This window comes from Coffea arabica, chromosome 5e (genome assembly GCF_036785885.1).
Source record: "Coffea arabica cultivar ET-39 chromosome 5e, Coffea Arabica ET-39 HiFi, whole genome shotgun sequence".
Taxonomy (NCBI): Eukaryota; Viridiplantae; Streptophyta; class Magnoliopsida; order Gentianales; family Rubiaceae; genus Coffea; species Coffea arabica.
Genome location: NC_092318.1, coordinates 51,318,375 through 51,335,543, shown reverse-complemented (window position 1 = coordinate 51,335,543; position 17,169 = coordinate 51,318,375). Strand labels below are relative to the sequence as shown.

At 36.7% G+C, this 17,169-nt stretch overlaps 2 protein-coding genes across 2 annotated transcripts; both read left to right on the top strand.

The window, feature by feature from the left end:
* Window positions 1-4,623: 4,623 nt before the first annotated feature.
* LOC140006724 (probable aminotransferase TAT2) lies at window positions 4,624-13,186 on the top strand. Its single transcript, XM_072049159.1, has 8 exons — window positions 4,624-4,843; window positions 8,494-8,770; window positions 9,700-10,039; window positions 10,132-10,350; window positions 10,708-10,767; window positions 11,652-11,807; window positions 11,898-11,991; window positions 12,865-13,186. Exons 2-8 carry the CDS (start codon window positions 8,505-8,507, stop codon window positions 12,990-12,992), a joined length of 1,263 nt encoding a protein of 420 aa, XP_071905260.1. The 5' UTR covers window positions 4,624-4,843; window positions 8,494-8,504; the 3' UTR covers window positions 12,993-13,186.
* A 395-nt stretch (window positions 13,187-13,581) lies between these two features.
* Window positions 13,582-16,827, top strand: LOC140006725 (D-amino-acid transaminase, chloroplastic-like). Its single transcript, XM_072049160.1, has 5 exons — window positions 13,582-14,141; window positions 14,240-14,292; window positions 15,106-15,281; window positions 15,635-16,308; window positions 16,413-16,827. The coding sequence occupies exons 1-5, from the start codon at window positions 14,105-14,107 to the stop codon at window positions 16,508-16,510; spliced, it is 1,038 nt and encodes a 345-aa protein (XP_071905261.1). The 5' UTR covers window positions 13,582-14,104; the 3' UTR covers window positions 16,511-16,827.
* The last annotated feature ends 342 nt before the right edge of the window (window positions 16,828-17,169 follow it).

The following is a 17,169-nucleotide window of genomic DNA, read 5'->3' as shown; positions in this document are numbered from 1 at the left end:
AATTATTTATATAGTTTTGGGCGTATCATCAAAAAATGAAGGAGTGGTCTCAATTATTCAATTTATATATTCAGAATTTCAGACTATCAGAGAAGAGAACAGATATCACCGTGTGGATCGCAGATGACGACAATCTGAAGTCAGCCGCCGCCCTCCACCCTACGGCGCTTTATAGCACCTGGCCCCACTATTATTTTGCCTTAGCGTGAGCACTTGGATAACCCCCTTCGGGTTCCGCCGGGGAGAGAAGCATTAAATGCTCCCACACCCTCCCCAAAAAATCGTTGATCATTGGCAGCACCCTCTGGACAATTTGAGCCGTTCGATTTTTATGCCGAATTTTATCCGGTGTATCCTATGGTTGTCTGGGTTGTTGCATGTTTGGTCACGAGGACGTGCCAATACGCTAAAAATAGCTCGTCTAAGAACTCAATAGGATGCAGGCTTTCCCTACAACGAACCGTTTAAAGATGTCCAAGTGTCAGCTAACAGCACATGTGTTGTACAAAAATTTCTTTTCTTTCTTTTTTTTTTTTTTTAAAAAAAAAAGTTGTTTTGGCGTAGAGATTCACATCGTCCCAAGGGTAGGACACCGGTGCACCCAATCGCGCTTTTAATTGACAGAGAGAATTGAGAGTCGAGGGCCTCTAGCATGAGCACCATGTCCTTATCATCAATCTCTCTAAAGCTATAAATAAGTTTAATTAAATTAAATATTTTAATGTTTAAATCTATTTCATTATTTTGTCAATTTTGAAATTAAGTTCAAAATTTGATTTTTCTATCTACCTACCGAGTTGAATTTAAATTCGCATTTATTGAATGAAACTCGAGTTGAACTCGAGTACCTTCAGTTTTTGCTTACAAATTTCAATTTTATGCTATTCAAGTCGAGTTTAAGTCTAATTTAAAAATTTATTGAACACAAAATGATATTTTACCTTTGTTTGATTGGTTAACGAACCAAATTTCAAACAAACTCTTATTGAGTTGAATTCAATTCAAGTATCAAGTAATTTAGTTTGCTTTTCAATCCTAACGATCTCCCATAACCTAGAGAAGTTGATAATGATGCTAAACTTTTCCTTTTCCCCTTTCTGCCGGTGACATTTAAAAGGGGAAAACAAAAAAAAGTCTTTACCATGACGTTGGCTAAGAATTGTTATCAATCCTTGCATAGATTCCACTATTTCCAGCCCGAAATAAAGCTACCGTTAGGAGTCGAATCCAGAATTTGACATTTTTGGTATGTGAACAAGCTATGCTAAAAAATCCAAAATCCAGACTTTTTGGACTCCCACGCCGTGCCAAAATGAGGTCACTGAAGCTTCTCTCTAGCAAAAGCTGCAGACAATAATATTCTCAAATAACGAAGTTAGTTCGTAAGAGGATAACACTTTTGATCTCTTTTTTTTCGCAATTTAGAGGAGACATAACGCTTGATTCAACTAAAAAAAAAAAAAAAAACTGGTTTTTAGATTAGGAAGTAGGAATTTGATGTTTTTAGATTAGTAATATTGACAATTTTTGGGTGTAGGGGAAAATGTAGAGGATAAATTGTATGACCCAAAAGGTTTTATTATTGTTACTGTGAAATGCTCCAAAATCTCAATAAAGACACTACTAATAATTTACCCCTGTAGTGGGCTGGTGGCTCATGTAAGCAAAATGAATTAAAAGCGCACATTTGTGCTTTTTTGTACTTCAGACACACCGTCCACCTTCGTCATCGTAGCAGAAAACGAAATATACTGTACAAAGAACATAATGAGATTATTTATTGGTCCAGGAAATCCAGATGATGAATGAATTCAGTTGTTGTGGGGGTCTTAAAGATTTAAGGCGGTTGGATTCTTTGCTAGTTCCCTAGCCACTCGCTCATCTTCAAACCAAAATTGATTCCTAAATTAGAATTAAAACCTTTTTTTTTTTTTTTTGTCTTTTGCTCAAGAGAGATTCTTTAAAGTAGAATCAAGATCATTAGTTCACTAAAACCTGGATTATTGTGCCATTACCGTCACTTGACTAATGGTCCAATCTAATTGATTGAGCTATGTCCGGCGACTTAAACTAATTTGTTCTGGTTCGTCCATCTTGTCCAGTTCCAATGCGGGCTGACCAATCAGGGAAGATGGATGGCCTCGCTGCTAAAGGAAATGCTAGTGGGCAATTGAAACATCTGTCTTCACGAAAGCCTGCAAAAATGAATTTCCAGCTCTCAATATATTGGGTCCAAGTCCAACTAATGCTCGAGAACTCGGCGCCGTAAACCAGAAGAAGGATGCCATGAAAATTTCAATAATGTCCAGAAAAAAATAAAAGTTTGTTGATGAAAAATTGCAGTCCAAACATCGCACATGTTTTTTGAGCCATAAATTTATATTAGAAGAAAATAAAAGCATGCATGTCAAAGCTCCACGAGGACGTGTGACGTTTTTAGAAAATACTTATGATGCGGGGGTCGGCGGAATTTCTACTGTATCCTTATCGCTTGCTTGAATTCGCTGTATTTTAGTGGCCATCAAAATCTCCCGTTGGTGATACTTCTTGTTTGATTCAGGAATCAACCAGGAAAGGTTTCTGTGGCTTGCCTGCCGTGATGAATCACCATTCTCCATGAAAGCTAGCCATCCTTGTACGCGGCTAACATAATTCACATATCACCATCGCCCCGAGTCCACCCCTACATCCGCCCCCAGGAACAGAAAAAAGAAATAAATCAGGGACTCCCACTTGTTCCCGGGTTTCTTATCTTGGGGGCATGTAATTACTACTCCAAGATAGGACAGGACCATAGAAGCATAATGTATTGGCCGTGACAAGAATTGGAACGCCCTCTATATTTAATGGTTTCCTTCTCATATTTTTTGCAACTATAAATCTGCGCTTTTGTACGATAAAAATAATTATCCTTGCCCAGTTCTCCTAATTTCTAAAAGCTACTTGATATTGAAAAATTTCCTCCGAAAATTTCATGGGTTTAGAGATTTTTGGGCCCGTGTGAGTAGGGATGGCAACGGGGCGGGGTTGGGGCGGGGGACCCCTCCCCCGTCCCCCGCCCCGTTGCCTATTAGTTCCCCCCGTCCCCCGCCCCGTCCCCCGCCTCCTGCTCCCCCCGCCCCGCCCCGCCTTGCCCCGCTTCCCCCGCGGGTGCCCCCGCGGGGTTAATAAAATTTTATTATAATTAAATTTTAATAAATAATCAAGTACTAAAATATCAACACATCATCAAATTATTATTCATTGTAATTTTACAATTGAAACTCATAAAAACAATCAAACATAAGTTATTTGAATACAATCCAATATGATGAAATAAATATAACTAAAATAGTCAAGTTTTCACTTTTAGTACAAATGCAATCACTAATTCATTATTGTGTTTGTGCTTTTTTTTGAGAAAAAAAGTGTTATTCTATTAAGTGTAATTAGAAATTTAGTATAAATGTATTAGTAAATTTAGTATAACTAATTAATAAATTCTATTAGTAGACATGTAGAATTATTCATATAATTGATAATATCAATTATATTACATAAACTAATATACATTATATAATACATCTAACTAATAATATCATTATCATAAGTTTATAACTAATTAACTTACATATTATATATAAATTTATATATATATATATATATTTTTTTTTTTTTTTGCGGGGGGCGGGGCGGGGGATGGGGCGGGGGTATACTCCCCCGCCCCCCGCCCCGTTTCTAAGCGGGGGGAAAAAATTCCCCCCCGCCCCAACCCCCGCCCCGAAAGCCCCCCGCGGGCCCCCGCCCCCATTGCCATCCCTACGTGTGAGGGGTGATATATGAATTTTCAATTTTTCATTGTGTACTTAACAATCAGATTTTACTGAAATATGAATTTTTCTTGGAAAAAAAAAAGAAAAATCTAATAGCTGACATTTATAATCCTCGTGTTTTCTAAGCATTAAGGATGAGATTTATGTGGCTAATTCATGAGAGAGAACTCCTCCTCACTATGATAATTTTTCAGCAGATGCTCTGTGCAGATTACTGTGCAAAAGAAGAACTTCAGAATCTGCAAAAAAATTAGTTATTAAGTACTAGGGGTTTTACTGTCCTATTGGTAGCTAGGATATGGATATACTATGGAAAGGTGTAGATTTAATCCTTCTCTGAGAATTGGGTATCGAATTACGTAGGGGACGGCTGTTTCAGGCATTAGCATTGCTGTAAATGGCTAGAGCGGACGGCTATTATTCAGTAGATTACAACTATTTATTAATAAGTAGTATTGAATTATAATGTCAGCCGAAATTTAGAAGCGGATTATTCATAGGATTGCCGGTGGTGGGACAGAGATCAAAGTAAATGAGACTCAAAAAACACAAAGAAACAAAAAGCAAAAGAAAACGAGACTCAAAGGGTTTTTGGGATTGGATTGCCAACAGGGTGAAACGTCCTAACCATCAAAATCTGAGCAGTGGAGAAGTCCAAATGAGACCTTCTTTCCTTTTGATCTCATCCCGAAAAGATATATGGAAACACAAAATGCTGACTCACACAGGAGATGAACTGTTTTGATTTTGTTTCTTAAAAATCAATTTTCCACAGGTTATTAATACTAACAAGCCGTGAGGCAATCTTCCTATATTATCTCCAGTCTTCAGTGCTTATAGTCTCCCGAACCCAGCTATCAAACTTTGCCTATACAAAAGAAGATCAGTTGCTGCGCCAAAACGCCAGAAAGCATAGTGGCTGGAGGCAGTTAGCAGTTTAGCACCAGTTTTATCCCAGGCGGAGAATCATCAAGTTGCAAGAACGTCATTCTCAGCATCTCTGATTCTCTTCAAGCATTTACGAATTGCCGGTATGATTCATTCTTCTGTGGGATTCTTGTTTGGATATATTATCATAACATGCAATTCCCCCCCCCTCCCCCCGGGGGGAACTTGCTGTAGACTTGTTATTTTTACTGGTATTGGGAAGAATCAAAATTGAGATTCTGAAAGCAAAAGGTCACATTTGGATTCCTACAGATCGATCATATGTGATCATGCATAATTTTTCAGAAACTTTTACACGAGACTTTGAGAGTTACAAGACTGAAAATAAATCTTTGAACTCTTATTATGGTGAAGGATTGTTGGCTTTCTTTTTTCATGGATATGTCTTTCACAATTGTAAGACTTTTACACTGCATTTCAATTAATTTACGGACCAGCGTCAGCATATGCGAGCCAGACTTTTTCTCTTCCCTTCTACCCTTCTCTTCCGACTTCCGTGGATGACTCTAGCTTTGACTTTCTAGTAGTTGTACTTGGGGGTTAGGAGTGTCAATTGGAGTTCCTGAACTTGAATTTTGGTAAGATCAGCCTCTGCTTATAAATTATACGGATTTTTGAGTTTTGGACTTCATACTTCGAGCTCAAATTCAACTCAGACTTGATCCAAGCTCATTCAATATATATTTTATAATTATGAATTATTATAAATTTATATATAAATTATGCGTAAATTTTATATATACGGTCAATATATATATATATATATGAGCAAATTTTGAATTTAAATTTTGCACATGTATCGTATATCTAATAGTAATAATGTATACACTGACAGTGTATATAAGATTAATTCATAAATTATTAACATAATAATGAATTATAAATATTAGTTTATTTATTTTATAGGTCAAGTCTTAATAGGATTTGAACATACTATAACCCAAATTCGGTTCATGTCTAATTGGAGTCCAAACTCTGCCACGTCTAAATAAAGCTTAAGTCTTGTGTACTGTTTTTTATCAAATGGGTCAGGCTAGAGTTGGTACACTTGCATTGACAGCCCTGTTTGGGGGCTATTCTCTATATTTGTTATTATATTTTTACTAGGGGTGCACGTAGGTTAGGTATCTGCTTCATCCATTTGGCTGATTCGACCCGCTGCACCTTGTAAGTCAGCCATTTTCTGGTCCTTATCCACTCTGCATATTAGCGGGTATCTGGCCGCTGAGATAGGATCCGATCAATGGATGTTTGCCCTGCCTCACTTATCATTTAATTTTTTTTCAAAAAAATGAATGATACTAATTTAATTTTATATTTTACACATTCATCTAACATTTAGTAAAAAAAAATTTTCAAAAAAAGTCTTTCACCAAGAAACAAGCATGCGAAGAGTATACAAGAAAAAGGAAATAAATTAAAATAATTCAAAATGAATAAAAGTTTGAAATAAGAACTACATTTTTAAAAATATATGGTCTACATTAATTAAACTCTTTTCTAGAAAATATAGATCATGACTTCTACAAAATAAATCTTATAAATAAACTAGAATATCTCATATTTGTAATGCAATTTGTTCAATAAAATTTATTTAGCTCCAAAAATATTATTTTATACTATATGTATAAAAATAAAAAATAGAAAATATATACAAGTGGGGCGAGTCGAGTACTCGTAAGTTTTTAATTATGTGATCCTAACTCGTCCCGCATCTAAGCGGATATCTGATACTTTTTTGATCCAATCAAATAATACAAATAAGATATTCTAATTTTCGAATTATCAGATAATTTTGCTCGCCCCTAATTTTTACATCGTGCCATATTCACAGTCACATGAACTTTTCAACAATCTCGCCTCATGTAGCACATAAGACGTCACCATCCTTGCATGTCACAAGTTTGAAAAGTTAGACAAAGTTGCGGGGGCGTAGTTATGGTATTCATGACTCGAGTATCTGATTTTGATCGTGGGGAGAAAACAATAAATAGATTTTCACATATTTGATTAACGTTTCTAAAGTTCATATGAATTAAAACTTCATTTCGTACTCTAGGAGCAACGGTTGACCTAAAGAACAAAATTAAAATGACTCTAGTGACATCACTACTTCTAAAAGTTATAAATTTATATAAAACCCTATTATTTGAATTTTGTGTCGTTTAAAAATTCATAAAAGTGTTTGAAAATGAGAGCAAATACCTACACATTATAGAGATGCAAGAGATGGAATAACAACGATGAATTTGGAAAACATTTATTGATGATCGTAACTCTCAATGTCACAACTTTTACGGACATGAAAGTGACAAATCACTCTTATTGTTAAAAATATATTATCCTATAAGTTAGATATTTTTATAACCTGCCCTCACAAGTAATTAAAATAATATTGATCGCTGGGGCAAAAATAAAAAATAAAAGAAAGAAGAAAAAAACAGAGCTGGTTTTTAAGTAGTTTTTCTCCTTATCGGAAAAATTGTGGTTCGTGAAGACGAGGAAATTTGTCTTCACGATGACGAGCCTTACTTACTTGACATCACTCGTCGGGCATGCAGAGATACACTTGTAAGTTGTTCCAAGTCAGAACTGTGTGAGTGTGTTCTCTTGGAAGACTTCGACCTGTACCTAGGCATGGCCACGGTTCCAGAACCAACGGTTCTGGTTCCAGAACCGCCGGTTCTGGAAGAGGTTCTTCAAAGAGGTAGAACCAGAACCGCACCATATAAGATGGTTCTGGTTCTGGTTCCAGAACCGGCGGTTCTGGTTCTTCAAAAAGGTAGAACCAGAACCGCATAGTTCTGATTTCGATTCCTTATGGTTCTGGTTCTGGTTCTGGTTCCGGTTCCGGTTCCGTATGGTTATATACAATTTTATTTAATTTCTTATCCTTACCAATTTTAATACGAATATAACAATATATTTAAAATTTTAAATAAAATGTAAAAAAATAAATACAAAATAAATATCATATTTTAATTTTATTATTATTCTACAAAGTACGAAATAATAAATAGATAATAGATGAAGAAATTGAGAGTAGTTTAGAGATGGAAGAGAGAAGATTGATTTTGGTGTAGTAGAAAATAAAATTTCAAGTCTTATTTATAGGACAAAATGAAATTAAAAATTTGGAACGTTGTATTGTAACGTTCCAAATTTGTAACGTTGTATTGAAAATTTGGATAAAATTACAACGTTGAATTGTAACGTTGTAAACTTGTAATTCACCCTAACCCCCAATTTGTCAAATTTAGCAGGCAGCCACCTTTCTTGTTTTTTTTCTATCCTTTGCTTTGTTTCTTTCTTCCGTTGAGAGCCTGAGGACCTTTGTGCAAGTCAGGAGGAGCCCCCGAGAGCAAAAATTGAGAGCAAAAATTGTGGTGGCATCATGATGACCTTGGTCATCATGATGCCTCTACTTTTATTATTTTTTATATTAATTATTTTTAAATTTTTTAACGGTTCTGGAACCGGCGGTTCTGGTTCTGGTTCTATTTTTTAGAAAACCAGAACCGGAACCTTTATCCAAGGTTCTACTACGGTTCTGGTTCCACGGTTCTGGTTCCGGTTCTGGTCCGGTTCCAAACGGTTCGGTTCCGGTCCGGTTCCCGGTTATGGCCATGCCTACCTGTACCTATCTCTTACGTTTCTTCTATCTTCCATTTAAACTTTAAACAAACTCTGAAATATTAGAAAACCATCATAATTCTTGAAAAAACAAAAGCAGAGCGTGGAAGCATGGAAAGCGGGGTGTATCAAAATCTTGATAATGGCCAAGGAATTGAAGCACCAGCAAATATCACTATTAAAGGCACTCTTAGCTTGTTGATGGCTAATACCAATGGTGATGACAAGAAAAGAGTGATTTCTTTGGGCATTGGTGACCCCACCGCTTATTCTTGCTTCCGGACCACTGTTGCTGCTCAAGACGCTGTGGTTGACACCCTTCGTTCCTACAAGTTCAATGGATATTCCCCCACTGTTGGACTACCCCAGACCAGAAAGTAAGTGTGCTTTCTTCTTTCAGTCAATTTATGCATGAAGCTTTCTTTTTATCAAAATTTTTGGTGTCTAGATTGCTGGTTTTTCAGGTTGCAGTCCCAATTTTCTTGGCTAGCTTTTGGAGTCAGAATTAATTGGAGTGCAGTAATTTGAGCTCTGTTTTATCTGGGTTTTAAAATTTTGGCTTTGTTTTTTTCCCGACAAACAGGGCCCTTTGATTATCAAAATTGGTCTTGAGATTACTGTTCGGTTCAGTTAAAGTTATGACTTGAATTGGAGTGTTCTAATTTTCCCCGAACACTCTCTTCTGGAATTTGAATCCTTTTATCGTAGCAGCTGCATGTTAAATTAATCGAGATATTGAATTTTGGATTAAAAAAAAAATCAATTTCGCATGTTTTCTTAATTTATTTGTCATGTGATAAGTTCTTCCTGAAAATTTTCGTTTAGCTCTCACTATTCTGAAAGTATTGACACTGGAGTTATCAGGCAACCTGATGACAGAAACAGCCAAACAGGACCAGTTATATTACTGGCCACAGGTTTGTTTGAGTAGTTCTAGTTTGTATGACAACATTCATAGTGCGCATTCTGCATTTTTTACCTGCTTATGTAATTACATTCTTATGAAATGGTAAACTCAATTCCATACTGGCTAATCCACATCAGTATTATAGTGAACTATGACAAGGGGAGTGTTATGGTTGCAACTAATCTACCTGCACAGATGCTAATCCTAATGAGTCAGATTTGATACTGAATAGATTTCGTGAAACACCAAAATTAATTCTGTACAAAAATTCGACTGTGATTCATCCTTGGTGATTAGTTATTTACAACTATTATACTTAATTTTTAAAAGTATAGTTTTGTATTTTGCAACCGTCTATGTTGTCACCTCTAATTCTACCATGCCTGTTCTCCTAAACAGGGCAATTGCAAAATATTTGTCGTCTGATCTTCCGTACGAGTTATCATCTGATGATGTTTATGTTACGGCTGGATGTACACAAGCTATAGAAATGGTGTTATCCATTTTGGCTCGCCCGGGCGCTAACGTTTTACTACCAAGACCAGGTTTCCCAATTTATGGATTGTGCGCCACTTTCAGAAATCTTGAGATTCGTTACTATGACCTGCTACCTGACAATGGCTGGGAGGTCAATCTCAATGCTGTTGAAGCTCTTGCAGATCATAAAACCATTGCAGTGGTAATTATTAACCCTGGAAATCCTTGTGGCAATGTCTACACACGTCAGCATCTAGAGAAGGTTAGTATAAGTCTTTTCCCTCTGCTACATCACAGGCTTGTTTGAATGTTTCTGATTACATTTAGCTCTGTGATAATAGTATCTGCTGTTAGATTGCAGAAACTGCCAAACGGCTAGGTATTGCCGTAATTGCTGATGAAGTTTACGGGCACCTAGCTTTTGGGGATAAACCATTTGTGCCAATGGGAGTTTTTGGATCAGTGGCTCCAGTTTTCACGCTTGGATCTCTGTCAAAGAGATGGTTAGTGCCTGGTTGGCGCCTTGGTTGGCTTGTAACAAATGATCCTAATGGCGTATACAAAAACCCTAAGGTCTTTTCCATCCTTTTTTTAGTTTTTATTTGCAATTATCCTTCAGTACCGTTCTATCTACAGGATTGACTTCTGCAACCGCAAAGTATGTTTTCCTAAAATCAATGGCAGCACATTCATTTGCACTGCATGTTAGTTGGGTAGATGGTTTTCTTATTTGGAAAGACACAGATTAGCTTTTCATCTGTGCATTGTTTTACCCTTTATGTGTGTTCTTGCCATCTTTATTTTGAAGTCAGAATCAAAGGTCAAAGGGTGAAGGATATAAATAGTGATATCATATTTACTGTCATTTGCTCCATGGGATTAGTCCCAGGTTCTGACTATTTCTGAATTGATTTTCTTTGATATTATCAGTTTGTAGAGCGTATCAAGAAGTACTGTGATATTTGTGGAGGTCCAGCAACTTTTATACAGGTTTGAACTTAAAGACTTCTTAATCTTCTCTTAAATCAGGGCCATGTTGAAAAACTACACAGGTTTGCTTTTGAGACTTCTTAATTCCATCTTAGATCAGAATTGCAAGTGGAGTATGTTTCTATTCCTTTGCCATGTTACAAACTCTTTTCTTATAGGTTTACTTCGGCATTTAGTTTGACTCAAGTGTGTGGTTTTATCAACAGACTTGCCAAAGCAATAAGAAATGAATGCTTACAATAAAAGCAGTATAGACATCAGTGCAAACTCATCTGAACGAAAGTTTCTGTCAACTCTATGTGACCCTCTTCTGCATAACAGTATGTGATTGTGGAGTACATCTTTCAAAACCTAGAGGCTCCTCAATGCAACATCTCAGACTTGTAAATCTCTTCAAATTTTGCCATTGGTATTCATGAATGTGGCTATTTAGCTTGTCCTTGTTTGAGCTGACTGTCTCTGTTTGCCTGTTTTATTACACAAAGAGAGTCAGTCCCATTTCAGTCAATGGCATATTCAGAGTATGATTGCCAATTTTCACACCTTAATGATATTCAAATTATTAGCATTAGTTATCACTCTCCAAATATGGTTTGAGGCACTGGAAGTCCTTTCTCGGATTTAAGTGTTCATGTTGCTACCATACAACACAGATAACTTCTTCCTTTGTTTAGGAGTTGTTAAGCATCCATATCTCTGGCCATCAAGCCAACGTGTGATTTTCCGGTCAAATTTGCAATCATCAACTTAGTTGCATTCATCCGCGCTTTGATCATTAAATTATATAATTGTCAGGGATTTGAACATACTCCTTCATGGATTCACTTTAAATGTCACCAGTGGTTTTAGCTTACTCACTTCTAACTAAAAATTTAAACTATTAGGCAGCAGTTCCTCTCATTATTGAGCAAACCAAGGAGGCTTTTTTTGGCAAGACCATTAATATGCTCAAGCAGAGTGCAGAAATTTGTTACAAAAAGATAAAGGAGATACCCTGCATTAGTTGCCCTTCTAAAGCTGAAGGATCAATGGCTCTAATGGTAAGTGATTAACAAATTTGTAAAGCCTGCAACCTAGGCAATAGAAATTTGCATCTTTTTCAGTTGATTTTATTTCCTTGCACAATGTAGGTGAAACTTAATCTGTCCTTACTGAAAGACATTAGTGACGACATGGACTTCTGTTTTAAGCTGGCCAAAGAGGAGTCTGTCATCATCCTTCCAGGTAAGCAGATAAACAAGTTCCTGCTTCCTAGAATATGGAAATAAGTAATATGAAATGCAGTTAGTTAAATGAAGAAAAGCGCCAGGCCCAAGTGCTTTTGTATTTTATTTATGTTGGAAAAAACTTGTACATAGTTCACTTAGTGCGCACTTCCTCAGTCAAATGGAATGTGAAATGAATATTTGCAGAGTGCAACCATATAGAAATCAGCGAACATGCGTGCAACTCAACTGTAAAATTTTCGAGTTGATTCAGAATGACTTCTGCGGTTACTAGAAACAGAACGTAGCCTCCGGGAATAACACCACTTATAACCTTTCTTCAACACAAGTCTTCCTAGTTCATTTGTCCCCTATTAGGATGATCTGCGACTCTTTCAACATTCGAACTTTACTGCTTTTTCTGATTTGGACTTAGATTTCTGGCTAGCCTCCCGGAATAACACCACTTATAACCTTTCTTCAACACAAGTCTTCCTAGTTCATTTGTCCCTCTATTAGGATGATCTGTGACTCTTTCAACATTCAAACTTTACTGCTTTTTCTGATTTGGACTTAGATTTCTGGCTATTCTTGAAGTAACTAGAGTCTTGCTCTTGATAAATTTCCAACTACTTGAAACGTGTTAACATGTGAACACTTCATTAAGAGTTGAGTAAGTCGCTTGAAAGGAAATTAGCATTTTAAAAAGTAATGAACCAGCTACAATCATTAAAGATTGAATTTTCAGAACCTAATTACATACTATACATGCATCCTTGACAACAAGAATTTTGTTGGGGAAAAAGTTTGATTTCTTTTTTGATTTGAACGACCTAATTAGACCACCAACCCCCCCCCCCCCCCAAAAAAAAAAAAAAAAAAACTTCTGCAGGACTTGCTGTAGGTCTAAAGAACTGGCTGCGAATCACATTTGCTGCAGAGCCAGCTGCTCTTGAAGAAGCATTCGGAAGGCTGAAGTCTTTCTGCCATAGATATTCCAAGCAGCAAAACGGATATTGACAAGTTTTCTGCTTACCGCTCGATTGGATCAAAGACACTCCTATAGTCCTATTCTGCTTTATACCCCTTGCCCATTTTAAGAGCTCCAATTTGTAAAACACAAATGTCATATGACATTATTCTTGTATATTTATGCGCACGCCCAAATGTAAAAACTGACAAAGAGACAATAGAAGGGCATGTTTTGTAAGCAAGTGATTGGTTATCTATTCGTTTTTCTTTGATGAGTAACTGATGCTAATCATCTGTTACTGGACTATGACTCCTTGAAATGCAGATCCTCCAGAAAAGTGGCTCAATGGTACGATGCAATGATGCAAAAGTACAAGTTTCAAATTAATGCCAAAAATGTAAATCTTTAGTTTATTGAATAGCAAAATGAGGACCCAACCAACTGATCCTAACAATTGGTTGCCGTTTGTGGTTTTGTCTTGCTTCCTGTAGTTAGTTGTGTGTAAATGCAAAATAAGGGCAAATTTAATATACATTACCAACTTGATAGAGGAAACTGACGATGATTGAAGCCCGGAGAAGAACCCCAATGTCGTTTCAACTTGGATTATACAAGTACCACTTGGCCATCTTTCACGAGCTCGGACGTGTGAACTATAGAATAGAAAAAGAGAGAGTGAAAAACAATGGAAAATTTTGGTCCAAATAATCAGTCACTATTCTAGCACCACGATAATGAAGTAGTGATGATTCCAGGACATCCCAAAATGGGCAAGTGGGACACGGAAGTCAAGACAGTAGTCGTTCACCAGCTCCTTCGTCTTTCTCGTTGGACCTCTCCACATCCAAAAGAACAAAATCCAAACGCTTCACTCCTCGCAACAAACTGTTCAAACTTAAGACAAGTTCGGAGTCCTTTCCCTGCTTTCACAGCATAATAAAAGTACACCTTTTATTTGTGGCTACTTTACAATCCAAACAATCCAGTGCCAAATATATTTGCTTGCATCACCGTTACTGTCTGTTTCTGTCAATTCTTTCTCCATAAAACCCCGCAGTATCAGTGGCTACTTTTCTCAGTCTCAAACTCTCAATCGCTGCACTCAGCTATCCACTCTTTTTCTCTTCCTCCCATTTCGCAATCTTCTTTTCTTTTCACCATGGCTACTACTGCCCCTTCTTCTGACCAGAACCCAGGTGATTGATTCTTTTTTTTTTGTGAAATTTCTTGATATAACTGTCGTACTAAGCTTCATCTGTATTGCTGATTGTGTGTTTTCTGTCTTCTGCATCAGAGGTTGAGAACGGTGAAGAGTCCGAAGTTCATGTATTTTCATCAGCGGCAGAGGTGAATATTATGAAAGCCCCTTTCTTGATTTTTGGATTGGTTCACCTGATTTAGATAAATTTTGTATTTTATATTTGGGCAATGCTCTTCAGTCGTTCACTGTGTTGTCCAAAAAAGTTTTGATCATTTACGGGCAATGTATTTTTAAGCTTGTTCTAAAGTGGCATGCCAGAACTAATTACGATGTTTTTGGCGTAGTTTATTGCTTGTTGTGAATGTTGGCATGATTACCGTTGTAAGGACCTCGAACCTACCAAGGTTGCATTCTCGGGTGAAAGATGAGGGTCATGAAATAAATGGATGACACTGGGTGAATAATTAGGAAAGAGCAATAGGACTTCCGGTTCATATTCTGACCTGTATAAGATACTTGTCAAGTTTGCTAATTAAGTACTAAACTTTTCAAGGTATTGTTAGTTGTATTTGTTTCGCCCTAGTTGATGATGATGCTACTTATCACAAATTGCCCGGTTTTAACAATATGTTGGATGAAAATTTTGAACAATCTCTGATAAGCCATGAACAGTGAAAGTTTGGCAAACTATGTTTTAGATTTTTTTTTTCCCCTTTCTGCTTCTTTCATTATTTGCCTTATAGTCATCCTTCAAGGGTAGGTCATATGTCAATCATCAAGTTACAATATGAAGATGACAAAAAAAAATTGTCCTCAAATTGGTCATTGTTTGATCTGCTGTTTAACCTTTATAAAAACGGATGAGCTTGAAAAATTGGCAATCTATATTCTCTTTCACTTGGATGTCATTTCTACTAATGCAACATTGGTTTTTCCATGTCTGTTTTTGCATTGACCAGTTACTTGAGAAGCTGCAAGACAAATGGAGGTCAGTGAAACCACAGCCCTATCCGGCAATGTATTCGAGTGTATTTGGTGGAATTATTCTTGATCCAGCATTGATGGTTATCCCGATGGATGACCACATGGTTCATCGAGGGCATGGTGTCTTTGATACAGCAATTATTCTTGGCGGGTAGGCATCATTTACTTCAACATCATATTTGTACTTTCTTATAGCTGAATTTGAACATTACACCTTAAAAGTTTGTACACGGTGACGTGCCATGGATTACTTATCCTTCTATGATTGCTTCCAGTTAAACTTGCAGAGTGCTTCAAGTGGCAATGCTATTGTTTTACTATTTGATCTACAAATGTATTGGTTGAACTTTATGCTATGGTCCGAATTAGATCTATCAGTGAATTGTGCAGTTTAGGAGTTGTCAATGTAAATTATACATGTGAAAGAGTGAATGCTTTGGACTGAGATTTTGATTTATGCACTTTTTGCTATGTTTTAAATTTATTGTTTTTGATCATGAACAGGCATCTATACGAGTTGGATGTACACCTGACTCGTTTTCTTAAATCAGCTTCAAAAGCTAAAATAGTGTCCCCATTTCCTAAGTCCACTCTCAGAAGCATTCTTATTCAACTTGCAGCTGCATCACAGTGCAGAAAAGGTACTCTAAGATATTGGCTAAGTGCAGGGCCAGGAGATTTCTTACTTTCTCCTGCAGGATGCCCGAAATCAGCATTCTATGCTATTGTAATCGACGAAGACTTTGAACAGTGCAAAGAGGGGGTTAAGGTTATAACATCCACAATCCCCATGAAGACACCCCTCTTTGCCACAATGAAGAATGTAAACTACATGCCGAATGTTCTTTCCAAAATGGAAGCTGAAGAGCAGGGAGATTTTGCATCGATCTGGGTTGATGAGGAAGGATATATTGCTGAGGGTCCAAATGTGAATGTGGGATTTATAACCCATGACAAAGAGCTTATCTTGCCTGAATTTGATAAGATATTGCGTGGCTGCACAGCAGCTAGGCTTCTTGAACTGGCACCCAAATTGGTTGAGCAACACCGTCTTAAAAGCGTCAGAACTGACAATCTAACAATAGAGGAGGCAAAAAATGCTGCTGAAATGATGTACATTGGAAGCACCCTCCCAGTTCTACCTATTATTGCGTGGGATGAAAAGCCCATCGGAGATGGTAATTCCTCTCAACTTCCTATCATTTCTTTTAGTTAAAAGCATTGCCTTATGCCATCTTAGATATGCCATCTCATCTAAGATGCTTTTTTATGTTTGTAACAGGAAAAGTGGGAGAACTGACTATGGCTCTCTCAGACTTGGTTTGGGAAGACATGGTTGCTGGTCCAAAAACACGAAGGATTCCAGTTCCTTATGTGTAGGAAAGTTTACTGTGTTACCCTAATCAAAAGAAGCAGTTAAAGAATGCTTCAGATATTATGTTCAACATGTTAGATTGCTGAAATTTACAGAGAGTGGCTGCTGCTTTTTTGTATGCTGGGATTGTTGTTTGTAACCATCACAATCAGATCAAAATAATGGGAGTTCACCATGTCACCGTGAACTACATTACTACAGTAGAGTTATAATGTAAAGTGTTTTGGATTCCCTTGTCGATTTGATACTTGGATAGTTATGTTTCAAATAATTTATTGTCGCTATTAAAATCACTACACTACAAAACGCTTGATAATTTTAATAGTTGTGTTTCAATGATTGTTTTGGGCTGTCGTTTTAACCCACTTGGGCTCGTTGCTAAGACGAATTTTCCTCATTAATTTCATTGGCTTTTCACTTACCATTGTTATGGTAACCATCCATGGCAAAGTACGAAAGAAAGCCCACTATTAATTGGGTAAGACATCTGACTGGTTCTCAAAGTAAAACGAATTATCAAAAAATCTTTTTTTTTATTTCATGCACGATCATTTTTGGAATAAAATTATGAAAATAACTATCGTAACACCTATTTTATGTGATAAATGTGCAATAAAAAATAATTAAAAAAATTTCAGTAATACAAACAAATAAATTTTTATAA

What these genes read in the sequence shown, in the direction of transcription:
- LOC140006725 (XM_072049160.1), top strand. Translation starts at nt 14,105, where the DNA reads ATGGCTACTACTGCCCCTTCTTCTGACCAGAACCCAG. An exon ending in TTCTTCTGACCAGAACCCAG is followed by an intron (nt 14,142 to 14,239) that starts GTGATTGATTCT and finishes CTTCTGCATCAG; the next exon opens with AGGTTGAGAACGGTGAAGAG. An exon ending in TATTTTCATCAGCGGCAGAG is followed by an intron (nt 14,293 to 15,105) that starts GTGAATATTATG and finishes TGCATTGACCAG; the next exon opens with TTACTTGAGAAGCTGCAAGA.
- LOC140006724 (XM_072049159.1), top strand. Translation starts at nt 8,505, where the DNA reads ATGGAAAGCGGGGTGTATCAAAATCTTGATAATGGCCAAGGAATTGAA. An exon ending in GGACTACCCCAGACCAGAAA is followed by an intron (nt 8,771 to 9,699) that starts GTAAGTGTGCTT and finishes TCTCCTAAACAG; the next exon opens with GGCAATTGCAAAATATTTGT. An exon ending in AAGGATCAATGGCTCTAATG is followed by an intron (nt 11,808 to 11,897) that starts GTAAGTGATTAA and finishes TGCACAATGTAG; the next exon opens with GTGAAACTTAATCTGTCCTT.